This window comes from Nyctibius grandis, chromosome 3 (assembly GCF_013368605.1).
Source record: "Nyctibius grandis isolate bNycGra1 chromosome 3, bNycGra1.pri, whole genome shotgun sequence".
Taxonomy (NCBI): domain Eukaryota; kingdom Metazoa; phylum Chordata; class Aves; order Nyctibiiformes; family Nyctibiidae; genus Nyctibius; species Nyctibius grandis.
Genome location: NC_090660.1, coordinates 42893448 through 42912823, shown reverse-complemented (window position 1 = coordinate 42912823; position 19376 = coordinate 42893448). Strand labels below are relative to the sequence as shown.

Sequence of the window (19376 nt, the reverse complement as noted above, 5' to 3'; positions counted from 1 at the left end):
AGCTGAAAATTCCCTTTTATATGTGCATAGAGTCCCTTTTCAAGTAAATTCAAATAATGCTTTCCAGCCAAGAAAGTATAAGTCTTTCCTTGATTGTGACAGATATATTTAAAGTCCCAAAATGTACAATATTCTGTGTAGGGGTGGATGAGTAACATAATTTATTTGTACTTAGTATTCAGTTCCACAGCGGGCATAGTCCTCTACCAGGTGTTTAATCAAGTTAATGCCATAACTTTTGTGAACTCCTCTAAAACATTATAAATTTCTTAGGAACAGGGAAGTTAAATATAGTGAAAAATTGCTCTGAAAACAAAATTGGATGTATAGTTAACAATAACAATTAACGGCTTCTGGCAGATTCATGATACATCAAGTGCATGTGGTAGACCATTAATTAGGGGACGGAAAGAACATTTAGGCACTCTCTCTTGTCTCAGCAAAGGGGAAAACCCCAAACTCTCTCATACTAGATTCTCCCCCAAAACTAGTCAACTGCAGTCTCAGATCATCTGTGGTGCTCCTTTTTGTTTACAATGAGGTGAGCTGATCTGCCTGGTCAGGTCATGTGAATGTTAACATCCACCCTGGTCATGCATCTGGCTATGGCTTCATGAACCTGCTAAGGCCTGAGCACCCACTTATAGCAGATCTAAATTTTCAAAAAAATTTTGTGTTTAAGGATATAGCATGTCTTCACGTTGTGTCATATAGCTTTGTGAAAGGAAGTCTGAATATTTGATTCGGCAGGCGGGATGTGAATAGATGGACCTTGCCATTTTGCTGTTTCTCACTGAGTTACATTTGAGGTAATAGAAAGCCTTCCTCAGTGAGAGCCCATGTGCAGCTGTGTTGAGGGAATTATCAGAGCCAGTTTTCTCCCTCTATCCAGAGGGCAGATTAAACAGTGTTCAGTTTTTCAGAGGGGTGAGGATGCTCAGCATGTGTCCAATATGTTTGTTGGCAGCCGTGCCCCACAAGCCTGCGTCTCCACCAATAAACTTTGCTGCCCAGAGGGATACTTCTTTTGGATCAAATTGTAATAATTAGATTGTAGCTGCACTTTGTACTCTCAGTTATGTCCCAACCATTAGTTCTGTTTTAATTACTTATTGATTGCCCTGAATTTATTTCACAGTTGGTATAATACAGAGCTTCACATAAATCAGAAAACAGCAATGATGATTGTCCTCTCAAGTGACCTAAATCGAGGCTGTGTTCCAAATAGAGAAATCTTTTCAGAGACAAGGAAAGAGCTTTTCCCATCTTTTCATCTGAGAGGCAGTAAGACATGGGTCGTGAACCAAAACTCCAGATCCTAATGGGTTATGAAAATCAGATCTTGAGCCCCTGGCAGAAGGTGACCGTATTCTTTGTAGGGCAGGATACGAGCTGCAGAGTTCCTGTGTACATGCCTTATCTTCCTCCTGTGGAAGTGTAGAGGCCTCTGACACAGAATACTAATACCCTAGCTGTTTGTTGGAGAGTGGGCACTTCAAACCCCGTCTCCCACTAGTGAAGGTAGTGTCTTTAAATGCAGTAAAATCTATTGACCCAATCAGTTATTCCTAGTCTCTTAGAGTTTGTTTGAGTAGAGAGGAACTGAATGCAGCCTATGTGTGAGATTGAGGGGGGTTCTCTTTATTTCTCCATGCACTGAATTAGGAGTGGTAAGCATGTTGGTGGCACCCTGATGTGTTTTCTATCTGTGAAGAAAGTGAGAAGAGAGATTCTGTGGGAGTTACCCCTAGTCCCCCTTGAGTGGCTTCCATGAATCTCAGAAGTTGAGCATGCTTGTAGTAGCACTGAAAGTCGATATTGAATCCTTGACAATGGAAATAAACACAGCTTTTAATTTGGTTTTATTTCCTGATGTTTTTTAACCTCTTAGCATTCTGTTTAAGGGCTTGTTGTGAAAGAAACAAATGCTTAACTCATTTATTTATCAGTATATCTAGATTCTATTTTGGTTATAAAACTGCATCCACTTCATTTTTTGTTTCTGGTGCCTTATAGCTTTGTGCTTTCAAATTTATCCTTTGGAACTGCCTACTTAATGAACAAGTGAAGGCCATACAAGAAACCTTGGATTGGTTATCTTTTCATGTCATATATGTGCCACATGATCACAGAACTCTCACTGATATTTGTGCAGTACTTGCAGAGGTAGAAGAGAGAAGTCCTTTTCCTGTTAACACGTTTCCTGAGAATACAGCAATCCCTCTAAAAGCTATAAGCCGTAAGACCAACATAGAAGGCAAAAGAAGTGGAATCAGTACAAATATCTACTTGAGAAGTCATCATGGCGTTTGTCACGGAGAAGCTCTGCCAGGCTTAAGCAAACTTTCCAGTGCACCTACAATATGACACCCCTCACGTTACAAAGCTAACATATTTTCATGCATGTAATGCACACCATACATAACCTATATGCCAGGACTTGGCAAAAAAAAATCACAGATTACTCTTATCCTACACTGAAAGAGAAGGCAATCAGAGCTTTTGGAATAATAGGATCAGGAATAAGGATATTACTAAGGGGAGATGTGACTTTGCCTTCTTTTTTACCCATACAGATGTATACCAGGTGCACGTTCTTTAAATGATGCATAGGTTATATGCATAAAAACTCATTAAAATTAATACAGTAGCATGTTTCAGGTATATGTTTATGCCAGGTTGAGAAGTGCGAGAAAATACAGGTGAGACTATTGAGACAGAAGGTATTGGAGGGTAAAAAATTATTCATTTTTGTATGTATTTCTAATATTTTTTGAACTTTATAATTCAAAGCTGAATAATAACTGTTAATAACAACACCTTGAGGAATACTGGTGCATTTCACTAGTTTCTGTACATCTCAGTCATTGATTTGCTACCTTATTAAAAACTATATTTCATTACCTGCTTTTAGCTTCTCACCATCCTTATACTGCAGTGCTAACCAGTGTGTTGTCCTTAGCTGTTTCCTTATTGTCATTCATGTAAGAATATGTTGAAACACCCAGAGCTTCATGTAGACCTGAGGTAGCATATAGTTCTACATATGTAACAGGGATCACTTAGAATTCCTTTGTCATCCACACAAACTCATGTGTTAAGTCCCTGAAAGAATGAGGTAAATTTTCACTATTTTTTTCCAACTCAGAATACCATGATCTTGACAGTAGTGTTTGCATCACGCTGCTGCAAGGAATTTCTGTTCATGGTATGTAGTACCTTACAAGAGGGGTATAAATGACCTCCAAAAGAGGTAGCTGATAATTTATCTATGTGGTGAAAAACTGAAGCTCAGGAAACTAGTTTTGCAAGAGTGCACAGGAAAGGTGCACTCCTTCCCTTCCCATGAAGGGAAGGAGCACGGACTCATTCCCACTGGCTGGATAAGTTCTGTTTCAACTCGTAAGGCTTTAAGACCGCTAACACTAACACAGTTTTAGTTTGTCCTGCTGACGATGGTAATAGACTTTTGGACTGAAAGATCTTGGGCTCTTACCTTACTAATTCTTACAGTGTTTGTGTAAGACTTGTAGGGATCATGTGTGTATTCCACTTTTGGATGAGGATTTTATTTGAAGATGATTAAGACCAGTAAGTGAGAACATTAATATAATGTAACAATGGGAAATTCATTTGAGGAATGAAAGGGATGAGTCTAGTATGTCTTCTGGCGTAGTTACTCTCGGCTCAGCAGCTCTCATCCATTATTTACTTCTCACCCTGATAAGAATGCCAGAATGTCTCCTGTTGTCTTTTACAACGTGTGGTGTGTTATTTCTGAACTTCTTAATAAGTGTTATGTATGCTTGCCAGGATTCTGGCCAGGACAACTGTTTAGAAACACACATTGCACATTTAGGATAAACTGCAGAAAATAGTTTATCTTCCTGTTCTGTTACTCTAGCTCAGGGTAGTGATTTGTATTACTTTTTGGGAGGTGTGCATGGATTTTCATCTTCAAATTATTGCTTTAAAAATTTTATTTTCAGTCTTTTGGTGGGTGCAGCCAAGTGCATTTAGTACTAGAGCTGGTAAGTTTTCAGAACAATTTGCAAGATTACTTTCAAATTGCCTTCTTACTGACTGAAGGAATTAGCTGTTGCAGACAATCTAGGATTTGTGTGCTCTTCTGTGTGAAAAATCACATGCTACTCAAGTTTCTCAGTTCCTTTCATGAGTTAAATCAGAGGATTCTGCACCAGAAAAGGAAGATGGGAAACAAACAGAAAACAGAACAGGGGTAAAGGTTACGTGTAGCTGGAAAGAATACCACAGTCTACAGGTGAAAAATGAAGTGTTTTGTGCATTACAGGGCTCAGCTGCCTGATTTACTCTTCCTGTTCTGGAGACCAGGAACAAAAGGTGATAAATTGTTAAGGGCCTTGGGATTAAAACAGCATGATGGAGTTAAATGAGCTTCTGAGAGCTTCCTGAGAATCATCTCCAAATGCCAAAGTGCCCAAGTGCTGCAAGTGAAGAAAGAGAGAAATACCCAAAGAACTGCTTGAAGCAAAGAAGTTGACTTCTTTCAGCACAGCAATGGTGGTCACTGAGCTAGCAGAAACATACTAAAGCTTGCAAAAGAAAAAAAGATTAAGTTTTAGATATGGCAAAACATACATTAGCTTGTATTGGTTTTGTCTAGTACTCTGTATACCTTGTACCTTTGTGTGGAATAATAAACAATGCTTTCTTTGGGGAAAGCACAAGCAAAAGCAAGTTGGCTGTTGCCATAAGGCAGAAAGGGAGGAAAGCTTATAAAGTTACAATCAAGTTGGGATTTTCTCTTCAACGTGTTCAATGAAGAAGAGAGAGCTGCAGCTTAGTGGTGGAGGCAAGAAGTGACTAGTCCAAAAAGAAACCTGGTTGCTTGGGAGGTAAACTTGAGTGGGGATTAAAGGCTGAAAAGATCAACTTCTATGGTTGCAATTGTGACAGTCAACAATGGATTAATGCTTTCACTGAGCTTTTTCCTCTGTGTACTGTAAAGGCAAGATTAACAGACTCATTGTCTAGCAAGTATTGTCCTCAAGGGATAGTCTCCAATCCTACTATAATGAAGTCAGCTGTGGAAGACTGTACTTGATGGAGAAACTAGCTTCTTCTCATCTCATTTATATCCTACATAATTATTCTAGCTATTCTTGATTCACATCTGTGCCTGTGGGAAGAGAATCAGTCAGTGGACTGAGGCTTTTTTTGGTTCATACTGGAGTTTAAGATCCTTCCTTTGTTTCTAACTTTATCCTCTCATTTAAATGAGATACACATGTTTTCTAGTGCAGATACAGGCTTTCCTAAATGTGAACTTCAAAATGTAGATCCAAATTTTACGAATTCCACAGTTTTCAGATTCAACTTGTGATAAGTATGGTAGTGCAAAGGAGCAACTCCATGAAATAACACAAGGTCCCGATGTCATCCATTCAAAGCATTATATCTATTGAATGAATCACCCTAAAACCAGATCAATTTAAAAGAACAGACTATTGACTTTAATTAACAGTAAAAACTAGTTATCCTCAGAACCGAGTAGCTTTATTTGGCTTATTCACTACACAGCAATTGGACAGGTTTAGAAGTAAGGCGGTATAAATTTAGGACAATGAAAAAGAGGAATCCTAATTTTCAAACTGTCTATACTGTGCAAATACATTGTATTTACAGTACATATTATTTCTGAAGCATGGAAATACCCTAATGTCTTTAACTGACCTGACCTTTCATCGGTCATTTTCACAGAATCACAGAATCACAGAATCAACCAGGTTGGAAGAGACCTCAGGGATCATCGAGTCCAACCGTTGCCCTTATACCACCCTGTCAACTAGACCATGGCACTAAGTGCCATGTCCAGTCTTTTCTTAAACACATCCAGAGATGGTGACTCCACCACCTCCCTGGGCAGCCCATTCCGATGGGCTTTATTCCATTCAAGAACAGGAATATCATGAAGTAAAACCCAAAATAGCCCAGTTATAAAGAGCTGGCCCATCTGATTCATAGAACATTCAAGCCTGTCATGTTAAATTCATAGGACATTCAGTCTCTTCATATAGTAACCAGTGCTCTGAGCTTCTCAGAAGTTAAATATGAGAAGCCTTTGGTGGTGTGCTACTCATTCAATTTATCAAATATAGTTTTTCAAACACCTGTATCACCTTTATCCAGAAAGATACCATTATTTTTCTGACATGTTACTAATTTTATTTCTGACAATTATTTTATTTATTTAATTATTTTTATTTTTACTGGAGTATTTTAGCTGCAGGAATGCATCCCAACACCCACAGATGTCATTTAGTGCTGAAATTCAAGCACTGTATGCCTACTGCCAGACATGACACCCACTCACTAGGAATATTTATGCAGCTATATGGGCGAGGCCAGAGCTGTGAACATACCTCATCCTCAAGAACACTCTGGCTTAGTGTTCTCAGCAGCTGCTCTGAGTCATAACGGGCAACCATCCTAAGAGATTTCACCATGCTTCAGAGCAGGGACTGGTTGTATCTCCCTACTTGAAAAGCTCCAGCCTGCCCACAAGAAGAGGGAAGAAAATGTGGCTCTCACAACCCTTGTTGCAGAAGAAAGTTGGCTGTATCAGCCTGAAAACAAGGAAGAACCAGAGATGAAAGAGTTCATTCTTTCTTAATTCAGATGGTAATGATCCCCAGGGCTCAAATGGGATGCTCTTAACTTGTTTTCTGCCCTCACTACAGTTGCTCTGAAGTTGAAACCAACATGTGTTGCATGATTTTTTTCCATTTTTTCTGCCTCCAGAGGGTGAATGGAGTGTATGGTCTAATATTACATTTTTCTAGGCAAAAGGGAGATGACACAGACCGACTTTTTCTTAAATGTTGGTGCTCTTCATTATATGTTAGAGAAGATTTATACTCAAAGAGAAGGTTTATTAATTGTGTTATAAAAGAGTCTTAGCTATCCCAAACCATGATTCTGAACCTGGCTACGAAGCCATCACAGAGAATGTGGGTATACTGGGTTTGCATGGCAAGGTTTTGTTAGTGAGAGGGCTACATGGGTGGCTTCTGTCAGAAGCTGCTAGAAGCTTACCCTGTGTCTGATAGAACCAATGCCAGCTGGCTCCAAGACAGACTCATCACTGGCTAAGGCCAAGGCCATCAGGGACGGTGGTAGCACTATCCTAACATATTTAAAAAGGGGAAAAGTTGCTGTGAGGAAAAAGAAGGCTGCGACCCCATGGGAAGCCCACAATGGAGCAGGTTTTCTGGCAGGAGTTGTAACCCCACAGAAGGGACCCATGCTGGAGCAGTTCATGAAGAACTGCAGCCCATGGGAAGGACTCATGTTGGAGAAGTCTTGGAGGACTGTCTCCCGTGGGAGGGACCCCACGCTGGAGCAGGGGAAGAGTGTGAGGAGCCCTTCCCCAAGGAGGAAGGAGTAGTAGAGACAATGTGTGATGAACTGACCACAACCCCCATTCCCTGTCCCTCTGCACCACTGGTGGGGAGGAGGTAGAGAATTTGGCAGTGAAATTGAGCGCTGGAAGAAGGAAGGGGTGGGGGGAAGGTGTTTTAAGATTTAGTCTTTATTTCTCCATTATCCTACTCTGATTTGATTGGTAATAAATCAAACTAATTTCCCCAAGTTGAGTCTTTTTTGCCCATGATGGTGGTTGGTGAATGATCTCTCTGTATCCTTATCTTGACCCACGAGCCTTTCATTACATTTTCTCTCCCCTGTCCAGCTTAGGAGTTGACTGATAGAGCAACCTGGTGGGCACCTGGCATCCAGCCAGGGTCAAACCACCAGAGCAGGATAAGCAGTATTTTTTAATATTTGCGGTTTTGTAAAAGTTGACAGTTTTCTCATAGCATTTGTTGCACAAAAAGAAGCGTGTATAAACGAGAGCAGGTCATTATCTGCTCGAAGAAAATGAAGCCTATTTGCTATTGATACATAGTAGAAAGTACCAGATTTGCACACACTCTTATACAAGTGTTTAGGGTAGCCATTGCATTCTTCTAAATTAAAAGCTGGTGTTTGGTTTCTGGATATTCTTCTCCTGCCCCTGACGTGGGGTCCTGCCAACCTCGACAGAAGGAAGGGATTTGAAACGCTTGCTTATTACAGGCCACATTTTCATACAGATATGTTTGGATGGGCCACTGCAGCTCTTGTTTGCAGTCACCCAGCCCACTTCTCTTTCCTTTAGATATTCTATGGTGGAAGCCACCTAATTCTGTTTGGTATCTCATGTAATCCTTGTGGCAATTACAGCAGTTGCGTGTATGATGATGCATTGACCATTGGTATTACATAAACATTTAATTGACATGGGGGCTGCCAGACCAGTTTCTATAATTTAAAATATTTTAGCTGGACTAGAGAAGACATACTGAGGCATGGCCATGTGCCAGCTCTCAGTACTATTGAGAGTACAAACTGGTAAGGTGTAGGAACTTCTGGCACATGGAATGGTGAGTTACACTGAAAAATCATTGTCTTAGTAAATGCCAATATTTTAATGGAAGCAACAGTACTATGCACGAAATATGTGAGTACGCACTGCCACTGCCAAAAAAACATATAAAAAATCTTGCCTCTAGGTTTATTCTACATACTGCTTTCCCTCTGGGAATCTTAATAATGGAAATGTACAAAGTTATCATTAATAACGGTGTATTTCATGAATATAATCACTGTCAGTACATGCTTAGGATATAGACAAGTTACACAGTATATCTATCTCCATCATTGATGATGTATGTGGGAACCATTAAAATACATTTTAAAAAATTAACTGATTAATCTGGTGAAGGCCACAGACTACTACCCCCTGCTGATCTTCCAGACAGGTGGGGAAGAAGCTGCATCCCGTAGTCTGAGGGGGATGAAGAAAGACTACAAGGCCCTAGGACAGTTGGTGAAAGAGTCTGGGACACAAGTTGTTTTCTCCTCCCTCCTTCCATTTTCAGGTGATGACGTGGGATGGAATAGTAGGATTCTCTCTATTAATGCCTGGCTACGAGACTGGTGCTACAGGCAGGGCTTTGGGTTCTTTGATAATGGCTGGTTTTATAAGACAACAGGCGTGACTGTAATACATGGGAAAGGCTTATGTCGTAGGGGCAAAAGGGTTCTGGGACAGGAATTAGCAGGGCTCATTCGGAGAGCTTTAAACTAGATTCGAAGGGGGATGGGGTAGTAGCTGGGCTTGCACCACTGGGGCAACGCTCTACTGTTGAGGTAGACCAGGAGGCCTCCCATCCCCCTGGGGTGAAATCGGTGTGCTCAGCTCGCTCCCTGAAATGCCTGTACACCAATGCGCGCAGCATGGGGAATAAACAGGAGGAGTTAGAAATCCGTGTTCGGTCGGGGGGCTATGATCTAGTGGCAATCACAGAGACTTGGTGGGACGCCTCGCATGACTGGAATGTGGTCATGGATGGCTATGTCCTGTTCAGGAAAGACAGGCCACTAAGGAGAGGTGGTGGAGTTGCTCTTTATGTGAGTGAGCAGCTAGAATGTATTGAGTTCTGTCCAGGGGCGGATCAGGAGCGAGTTGAGAGTTTGTGGGTGCGAATTAAGGGGCAGGCTGGCAGGGGTGATACTGTTGTGGGTGTCTATTACAGGCCACCGGATCAGGATGAGGAGGGTGATGAGGCCTTCTACAGGCAGCTGAGAGCAGTCTCGCAATTACAGGGCCTGGTTGTCATGGGGGATTTCAACTACCCTGATATTTGCTGGGAGGCCTACTCAGCCAGCCGTCCTCAGTCCAGGAGGTTCCTCCAGTGAATGCACTGGAGGATGATAACTTTCTGATGCAAATGGTGGATGAGCCAACTAGGAGAGGAGCGCTGCTGGATCTTATCCTCACTAACAAGGAGGGTCTGGTTGAAGAGGTGAAGGTTGATGGCAGCCTTGGTTGTAGCGACCATGAGATGGTAGAGTTCAGGATCTCATGTGGCAGGAACAGAATAGCTAGCAGAATTGCAACCCTGAACTTCAGGAGGGCCAACTTTGGCCTTTTCAAGCAATTGCTAGGGGAAATCCCATGGGACAGGGTACTAGAAGGTAAGGGGGCCCAAGATAGTTGGTTAGCATTCAAGGACTGCTTCTTCCGAGCTCAAGATCAGAGCATCCCAACAGGTAGGAAGTCAAGGAAGGGTAGCAGGACACCATGCAGGCATGGTTAAACAGGGAACTGGTGGGCAAACTCAAGTGGAAGAAGAGGGTGTACAGATCATGGAAGGAGGGGCTGGCCACTTGGGAGGAATATAAGTCTGTTGTCAGAGGATGTAGGGAGGCAACTAGGAAAGCTAAGGCCTCCTTGGAATTAAACCTTGCAAGAGAGGTCAAGGACAACAGAAAGGGCTTCTTCAAATACATTGCAGGTAAAGCCAACACTAGAGGCAATGTAGGCCCACTGATGAATGAGGTGAGGGCCCTGGAGACACAGGATTAAAAAGAAGGCGGAGTTACTGAATGCCTTCTTTGCCTCTGTCTATACTGCTGGAGGCTGTCCTGAGGAGCCCCGGACCCCTGAGGCCCCAGAAGAAGTCAGGATAGAGGAGGAATCTGTCTTGGTTGATGAGGGCTGGGTCAGGGACCAATTAAGCAACCTGGACGTCCATAAATCCATGGGCCCTGATGGGATGCACCCGCGGGTGCTGAGGGAGCTGGCAGAAGTCATTGCTAGGCCACTCTCCATCATCTTTGCTAAGTCGTGGGCAACGGGAGAGGTGCCTGAGGACTGGAGGAAAGCAAATGTCACTCCAGTCTTCAAAAAGGGCAAGAAGGAGGACCCGGGTAACTCTAGACCGGTCAGCCTCACCTCCATCCCCGGAAAGGTGATGGAACAACTTGTCCTTGGTGCTGTCTCTAGGCACATCAAGGATAGGGGGATCATTAGGGGCACTCAGCATGGCTTCACCAAGGGGAAGTCATGCTCAACCAACTTGATAGCCTTTTATGAGGATGTTACCCGGTGGATAGATGGTGGTAAAGCTGTGGATGTGGTCTATCTCGATTTCAGTAAAGCGTTTGACACGGTCTCCCACAGCATCCTCGCAGCTAAACTGGGGAAGTGTGGTCTGGATGATGGGGTAGTGAGGTGGATTGTGAACTGGCTGAAGGAAAGAAGCCAGAGAGTAGTGGTCAACGGGACAGAGTCCAGTTGGAGGTCTGTGTCTAGCGGAGTCCCGCAAGGGTCGGTACTGGGACCAGTTCTATTCAATATATTCATTAATGACTTGGATGAGGGATTAGAGTGCGCTGTCAGCAAGTTCGTTGATGACACAAAACTGGGAGGAGTGGCTGATGCGCCGGAAGGCTGCGCAGCCATTCAGAGGGACCTGGACAGGCTGGAGAGTTGGGCGGGGAGAAATTTAATGAAATATAAGAAGGGCAAGTGTAGAGTCCTGCATCTGGGCAAGAACAACCCCATGTACCAGTACAAGTTGGGGGCAGAGCTGTTGGAGACCAGCGTAGGGGAAAGGGACCTGGGGGTCCTAGCGGACAACAGGATGACCATGAGCCAGCAGTGTGCCCTTGTGGCCAAGAAGGCCAATGGCATCCTGGGGTGTATTAGAAGGGGTGTGGTCAGCAGGTCGAGAGAGGTTCTCCTCCCCCTCTACTCTGCCCTGGTGAGGCCGCATCTGGAGTATTGTGTCCAGTTCTGGGCTCCTCAGTTCAAGAAGGACAGGGAACTGCTAGAGAGAGTCCAGCGCAGAGCCACGAAGATGATTAAGGGAGTGGAACATCTCCCTTATGAGGAGAGGCTGAGGGAGCTGGGTCTCTTTAGCTTGGAGAAGAGGAGACTGAGGGGTGACCTCATTAATGTTTATAAATATGTAAAGGGCAAGTGTCAAGAGGATGGAGCCAGGCTCTTCTCAGTGACATCCCTTGACAGGACAAGGGGCAATGGGTGCAAGCTGGAACACAGGAGGTTCCACTTAAATATGAGGAAAAACTTCTTTACGGTGAGGGTGACCGAACACTGGAACAGGCTGCCCAGAGAGGTTGTGGAGTCTCCTTCTCTGGAGACATTCAAAACCCGCCTGGACGCGTTCCTGTGTGATATGGTCTAGGTAATCCTGCTCCGGCAGGGGGATTGGACTAGATGATCTTTCGAGGTCCCTTCCAATCCCTAACATTCTGTGATTCTGTGATTCTGTAATCACATTCCAAACACAGTGTGAATATAGTGAATATGTGAGGGAGAATGAGTTGTTTAAAAAAGAATCTTTATTTCTGATCAAAATAACAGAAGAAATATCATTTATCTTGTCACCTTTAACTTTGAATCAAGTCTTATAAGTCTGAGCAAATTAACTGCAAACTGATAAGACTTTAGTGCAACATGTGTGCAATTAAGGCACAACATAAGAGGGTTTATTAGACTCGGAATGTCTTTTGGAAGTTTTAATTGCCTTTGCAAGCTAGGGGAAAGTTCATTCTGAATGTTTTACTTATCTTCCAGGAACCATAATTATGTCAGAAGAATTGCAAGATGCTTTAGATAGTATGTATGATGCTAGAATTCCAAAACTATGGTTTAGGATTTCCTGGGAGTCGGCTACTTTAGGATTTTGGTTTACTGAGCTTCTTGAAAGAAACCAGCAGTTCAGCAGTTGGCTGCAGGATGGCCGACCAAATCAGTTCTGGATGACAGGATTCTTTAATCCACAGGTAAGACTGCCAGATTGATCTTTCTAACTCCTGTGTAACAGTTAAATGAGACCTTGAGAGAACTTCAAGCTGACTCAATCGTGACTATACAAAGTGTAATCTAAATTCAATTTTTTAGCATAAATGTAGGATAAATTAACTTCAACATCTATTGAAGAAATTTTTGCTAGGCCAAAATAACATTACTGAAATAATGGAATGCATCTTCTGGTTGCTTTAGTTATAGCGTGGAAATTGGGTAAATACATCTTTTCACATTTCAATGTTATCCCCCTTTTTTCCCCTCCTCTGTTACAGTAATCTGTTTTTCATTCACTGTATGAAAAACCTTTTGAGTACAAAACAAGGTAAGTTTCAAAACTTTGTCATAGGAAGAAGTGATTTGGACTTGGCTCTCAATCCTTGAAAATCAGTTCCTTGAAATGGAAGGTTTGTTATTTATACCACCTCAGAATTGTGCAAGACTTGGTCTGCAGAGACATATAAAAATACAGCCTCTCGCCTGCACCATATAAAATAAAAACCTGGCACAAAATGAAACACAAAAAAGGCAACAGCTGAGAACAGAGTTAAAAGAAGTAACGATACATACCTAGATGATGTGTAGTTTCTTTGCACAGCTATCCACATTCTTTAAAGGTTTTTATGATTCACAGATGTTTGTGGGAAGTAGGAGTTGTGGAAGTGAGTCATTGTGAGAGTATCCAGCCAACAGGTTTCTGTGAAGCCTTAGCAAAAAGCTATTTTAAAGATCTATTTTAATCTCAGTACTTGTTAGCAATGCAAAAGCTAGCTGAAACAGCTGCCTAGAATAGAGAAAGCAACACTGGCAAATATTCTCTAGGACTACTGCTGGGAAATATCCATCTATCATCTCTCCTGTCTGTGTCAGCTGCCTGCCGATACCACTTTATAGCATGGAAGTGTGCTCACAGAATCCCTGAGCAAAGGGTTCCCAAGCAAAAGTATGAGGGAGAGGAGTAGGAGTTTTATAAAATGATTGTGCTTCCATATGTGGTTTGTTAGCAACACATTGATAGTGGCACTCTAAGATATTCGTAAGTAACTTTCGCAATGATCAGGCTGGATGCAACCCTAATAGGCTTTTGGTTTTGTTGGTGTTTGCTTTTGCACTACAGATGAGCAAGAGCTGATACAGATTTGGTACTGGCCATTTTAGCTGGCTTTTTTGTGCTTTGGGGTTGTGTCAGTCTTGAAATTTTGTCAGCCTAAATTGGGCATCCTACCTTTTTTTTTGGATCCATACATCTGGATTTCTCAAAAAAGATGTCAAATAACCAGAGTAAAATGTCCCTAAACAAGTTGTGATATAATAGACCATAGTAAATGAGAAAGCTTACAGAAATACAAAAGTTAAACACTTCATAACATGTAGTTCTAGAAATCTCTAAATACATAGTGTGCAGAGAAAAAAAATCTGAGAATGAGATGTGCTTACCTGATTTAAAAATCATTAGTGCTGACAATCACAAGCTTAAGAATCAGATGGTTATTGTTATAGTCTCCATTTTCTGTAACCCAGGCTGTGGGAGTGGCTCATTCTACAGGGAAATCACCTGAGCAAAGACTCCTTTTCTATTTAATTAACTATTATTTTGTTAATACTCATATTGCTGTGTTTAAAATCAGTACTTCATATGTTAAGAAAATTGATTTTCATCTTCTCAAGCAAGCTGAGGTGATGAGCTATTGGTGCTGTAGTTCTAATGGCTTGTTTGTAATACCTAAGAAATTGTCAGAAAAATCCTTTCATTTGTGAGATGAAATGCAGCTCCTAAGTAATTTGTAATTTGCCTACTTGCATAAATCTCATTGCTTTATGGATAAATGCCATGGATAACACAAGACAATAAAGTAGATTTATAGCACTGGGAGAATGTGGCATTCTGGCAATAAAAAATAATATAGGACCTGACTCTGCCTTCTCTTGGACTGTTTACACACTAGGATAAATTCAGTAATTTCACAGATATTACTCTTTATTTATAGTGATACAAATGAGAGCAGGCTCAGGCTTCTGTGTAAAAGAAACCTGGTTCCCTGTGTGTGTCTGCATTTGGCCAAGATAACTCAGGTGAACAAAACAAGAAGTGCCATGAATTTTCTTTCCTCCTGGAAGTTAATCTGACATTACTGGATTTTTTTCCTCAAAAACCTTGACACTATGCATATCTCATTCCTACCTCTCAATTTCCATATTGTGGCTGATACTGTTTTATTGTTTCCTTGTTTGCATCTCTGTATCCAGTTGCTGTCATTTGTCCTATATATGGATTTTAAGCCCTGTAAGGCAGAACTGTCTTTCTGGTTGTACAGTACTTAGCATAATGAATCCTCAGCCTATTTCTAAGACCCTTAGATGCCAAAGCAATGTGAATACTAATAAGAATATGAAGTACAATGCCTCCATTCCTCAGTGCCCACTTAATTCTGGTAAACTTGCCATAATTTGCTCGCTGTAGAAATTGCAAAATAAGCGACAAACAAGGAACCTCCTAAGCAAGGTAAAGGAGCGAATATGATTGTGAAAGCAATAGACTTCACTGATTTCCATATTTCTTGTCATAGCTTCCATGGATGCCTGCTTCTCCCTCACTAGAAGGTTCAGAGTTAGTTTGCATGGGTTGTTAGAAGGCAAAGGGACAAAGCCTTAGCAGCATTCAGTGAGCAGGCCAGGGAGAAGGTCAGGAAAAGGCAGCTGAAGAAAGAAGAAATAGCTTTCCCTGTTTCTGAAATCTCAACATGCCCCCTGCCCCAAGCCTCCCCCCACCCAAAACAAACCAAAAAAAAACAGGGCAAAGATTACCAGAAATCAAAACAAAGGTAATGGTGAGTGGTCCGTTATGTCCCTGACAGAGGGTTTTGGGGAGCCCTCAGCTGTACAGTGGCACCTCAAGCCACCTGATTCTTTCTTGCTGTTTGTTGTGCCGTTCACCCGCTCTGGGGTACCCAGCTGGGCCTCCAGCTGACAGCTAAACACTGTCTAGGATTCATTCAAATGAGCACGTAAGTGTTACAATTCCCACTGCAGACAGCGTAGAGGTCCTGCCATCTCTGTAAGAACAGTCTGCAGTCTAAAGCTTATCCCTGAAGACAACTTGCAGCTCCGAGCTTACTTTTATTCTAGTGTTTCCACAGTGCCTTTGAACTGATTCCCTTAATACAGTCATTGCTCTGTCCTGTCCTTTTCAGGCTCTTCTTTCTTTAATATTTCAGTTTATCTGGGATCCAGTAGCCCTCTGGGGCCTTCTGGCAGTGAACACTTCATGTATTTTAAACTATTGGTACTAGCATGTTTCTACAAATTAAAATTCCACAAATTAACTACAAGGATTCTGCTTTCATTTAATGGCATTTCTGATAGAAGAGCTTGGCCTTTAATCCTGTCTCCCTTAGCTATATGCTAGAGTTCTCAACTACTTCAAACGCAATTACAATTATCTGTGCTATCACAAAACCTCTTTAAAACACTTCTCCTGAGGTCTCTGGAATGATATTAATGAGAAGCAACCAATGTCAGTTAACCGAAACATGAATGTCATCTCATGTTCTCATAACTTGAAGGGTATTGCGTAGCTACGAAGTGCTTAGCACGTGCAACAAGCACTCCAGTCCCAGCAGCCAGGGACTGGCCCCTGCATTCAGTAGACCAACGTGCTCATGTTTCCACATGTGACTTCTTTCCATTCATTTGGCCCTAACAGGAGCTCAACAGAGCATTGTCCACTGTGAATACTGAAGAAAAATAAACAGCTCGTTCATCTCCCTCACTGCTCCAGATTTCTTCCTAGCGGTGCTGTTGGCTCTCTAATACCCACCTTTGTGTGTTCCCCATGTGGCTCTGTATTCTTCTATCTCTGTCTCCAGATGATACCTTGTTTCTCTGCTCTGAAATCTGTCCTGAAACGTCTACCTTCCTAGTTGTCCTTCTCAGTAAGTCCCTCTTGCTCTTGCATCTTCAAGTTTTGCATTTTATTTATTCATCTCATGGCTACGCAAATGGGTTTTCATAGGGTAAAATAAGGTGTACATCTACAGCATGTCCACTGGAAGTGCAAAGCCGTTCATACCCTCCTGTCTCTTAGGACTAAGGTACTTCCCATGTACCGCAGTGTGCGTGCACATGGACAGTTACATGAGAGAAGCTAACCAGCATCTCCAGCCTGGCTTGCCTTGTGATAGCTTGTAACCACATCATGAGATTGTAGCTCTTCAGAATAGAGTGAGTTTCATTCTGTGCTGCTGAAGTGCTGTGAGTTTATCTTTCTGGTGCCTACAATAGTACGTTATTGTAGTATATTAAGGCTTTGCACTATTTAATTGCATGATTCCGGTTTGTACTTTCTTTGTGTTCTGTAAAAAGCTTCATGATTTGTTGACTGAAAAGCAATTTTACAATGTTGGTATAAGAAAAGGTGAGTAATATAGCACACGAAATGCCAGTGTTATTTGTGGCTTAGCAATTACCTGTATTTGGGACCTCAAAAAACACATTAATCTGGCAGCCTTGTAAACCTCTCTCCATCTGACTGGTTGTAAAGTAGGCATGTGAGGTAAGGTGAGTTATACATGCAGCTTCCGATATGTTAAATAAGCCAGTTTGGTGGCTTCTCTGAATTTAGTTTTGTATGCAGATAAAATTCTGTGGGATGAGGTTTTATACTGCTGATGTCACTGTTATATAGGAAAAGTTTTAAATGGGTAAGTTCAAGTATTTTAAAACACACTTATGTCATATTCAATCTCCTTAGGGATTCCTAACTGCTATGAGGCAAGAGACAACCCGCATGAATTTAGCAAAAGGGTGGGCACTCGATAGTGTTGTTTTACACAATGAAGTGACCAAGATGATGAAAGAAGATGTTTCTGGCCCTCCTCCTGCTGACATTGGTGGGGTTTACATATATGGCCTTTTCCTCGAAGGGGCAGGTTGGGACCGCAGAAACAGTAAGCTGATCGAGTCAGCACCAAAGGTAAGGATCAAGTGAGCATGACTGACTGTGGCATAATATGGTGTGCTCAGAGAACACCAGGAAGTATTTTGAGTGCCTGCAGCAGTGATTTCACAACAGATTTTAAAAGGGTAAAACACTAGCAGGGCTGGGAAGAGGACAGAGTGCTTACCCACCAGAACCGAACAAAAAGACTTCTGTCGGAAAATGAATTTAGGACGCGCTGCACTAGAGCAGACCAGATGCTGAGCTTGTTGACTTCAGGGGCCCTAGAAGCACAGCTATTTTTGAATAAAATAGTGCAAGCCATAGTCAGGCTTCTTTTGACTGACCAAGTGGGACCCTATCACAACTTCCAAAGCCCAGGACTGGGTTTGATGACAGCTGTTGTGGAGGTCAGTGTTTGGATGACTAGAAATCCCTGGCATCCATTTTTGAATAGGAAGAAGAGTATTAGTTCTGGCCTTATGCTCAGTTATCCATGCATGGAGTTACATTTTACTGATATGACTAAGCAGATTTAAAACCTAGCTATGGAGTAGTGATTAGATGCTGTGGTCACTGCCCAGGGAAACCTGCCATGGTCTGCACCGGTAAACTTTTTGCAAAGCAGTGATAACTGTCCTTGAATTGGAGTTGAGGTAATTGCTCTCCGTAGGTAAAACACTTCTGTGTCTGGCTGAAAGAAAACTTTTCCAAACCAAACCTTGCCAGCTGTAGCTTCTGGTGACAGCTGTAGTCTGGTTTGTCAAAAGACACCTTCAAATGTGGAACTTACTCAAGTGCTATGGAGTATTCAGCGAGCCTCTGTGTTGCTCTTGGGTTTGGGTCCTTTTTTTTCCCCCTGCCAATGAATATTTTATACTGCTGGAAGACCTGAGGGGATCTAGTCTGGTTAAACACCCGAGAAGCACCTTGGATCTTTGAAGCTTCACTGCCAGCAGTGCAGGGGTAACAAGGAGGCTTGCTAAATGCAGCTTGGCCTTTGTAGCTCCAGTCCCGCCATTCAGGGAACAGGAGATGGGGAAAGAATGGGGAACGCTAGCCAAAGGGGCAAAGGACGGGAAAAACAACAATGGTCTCTCTCTCTCCTAGAACCGCCCTGTCGTTTTTTCCATCTACTTGCATGGTGTGCACTTTTCCAGGTTTCTGCTGCGTTCTTTTCCTTCCAGGCTCCTTGATGTCTGTTGTCCCTGAGCTGTCACTGGCTTAAAGTTAGGGTCAATGTAGTAGTGAGCATAGGACTTGTGTTCTCGCACGTGCCTCTGCTGAGGTGCTGGTGCTTCTGCTAAAGGCCATCACTGAATCTAGTTCCAGCATTTGAAGTTCAGACACACTATCCTGCTTCTCTAATGCTGAGCCCCATGTCTCTTTTAACATTCTCAGGTGCTGTTCACAAGTCTTCCTGTAGTCCATGTGTATGCTGTCAGCACAACAGCACTACATGACCCAAAGAAGCAACAAGGAAGTGTGTACTCCTGCCCTGTCTACAAAAAACCTCGGAGAACAGATCTGACATACATTTTCTCTTTGCATCTGAAAACAGTGCAGAATCCTGATCATTGGACTTTACGGGGGGTTGCAGTGCTCTGCAATTCAAAATAAGGACCACCAGATAGCTTTAAAGAAAGAACCACCTAGGAAGATTAATCTGCAGCCAGTAGGACTTCTGTTGTTATTGACAAAGTGGTGGCTACCTTCTCAGAGGGGTGTGGGAATTAACAA

At 42.4% G+C, this 19376-nt stretch overlaps 1 protein-coding gene across 1 annotated transcript in view; it reads left to right on the top strand.

The window, feature by feature from the left end:
• LOC137661472 (dynein axonemal heavy chain 5-like) overlaps window positions 1-19376 on the top strand; it is a 186717-nt gene extending 167341 nt beyond the window's left edge. The window contains exons 74-76 of the mRNA XM_068397024.1: window positions 12470-12678; window positions 17451-17672; window positions 19038-19376. Of these exons, the coding sequence (XP_068253125.1) occupies window positions 12470-12678; window positions 17451-17672; window positions 19038-19256 (650 nt within the window). The 3' untranslated portion in view covers window positions 19257-19376. The remainder of the gene's footprint in view (window positions 1-12469; window positions 12679-17450; window positions 17673-19037) is intronic.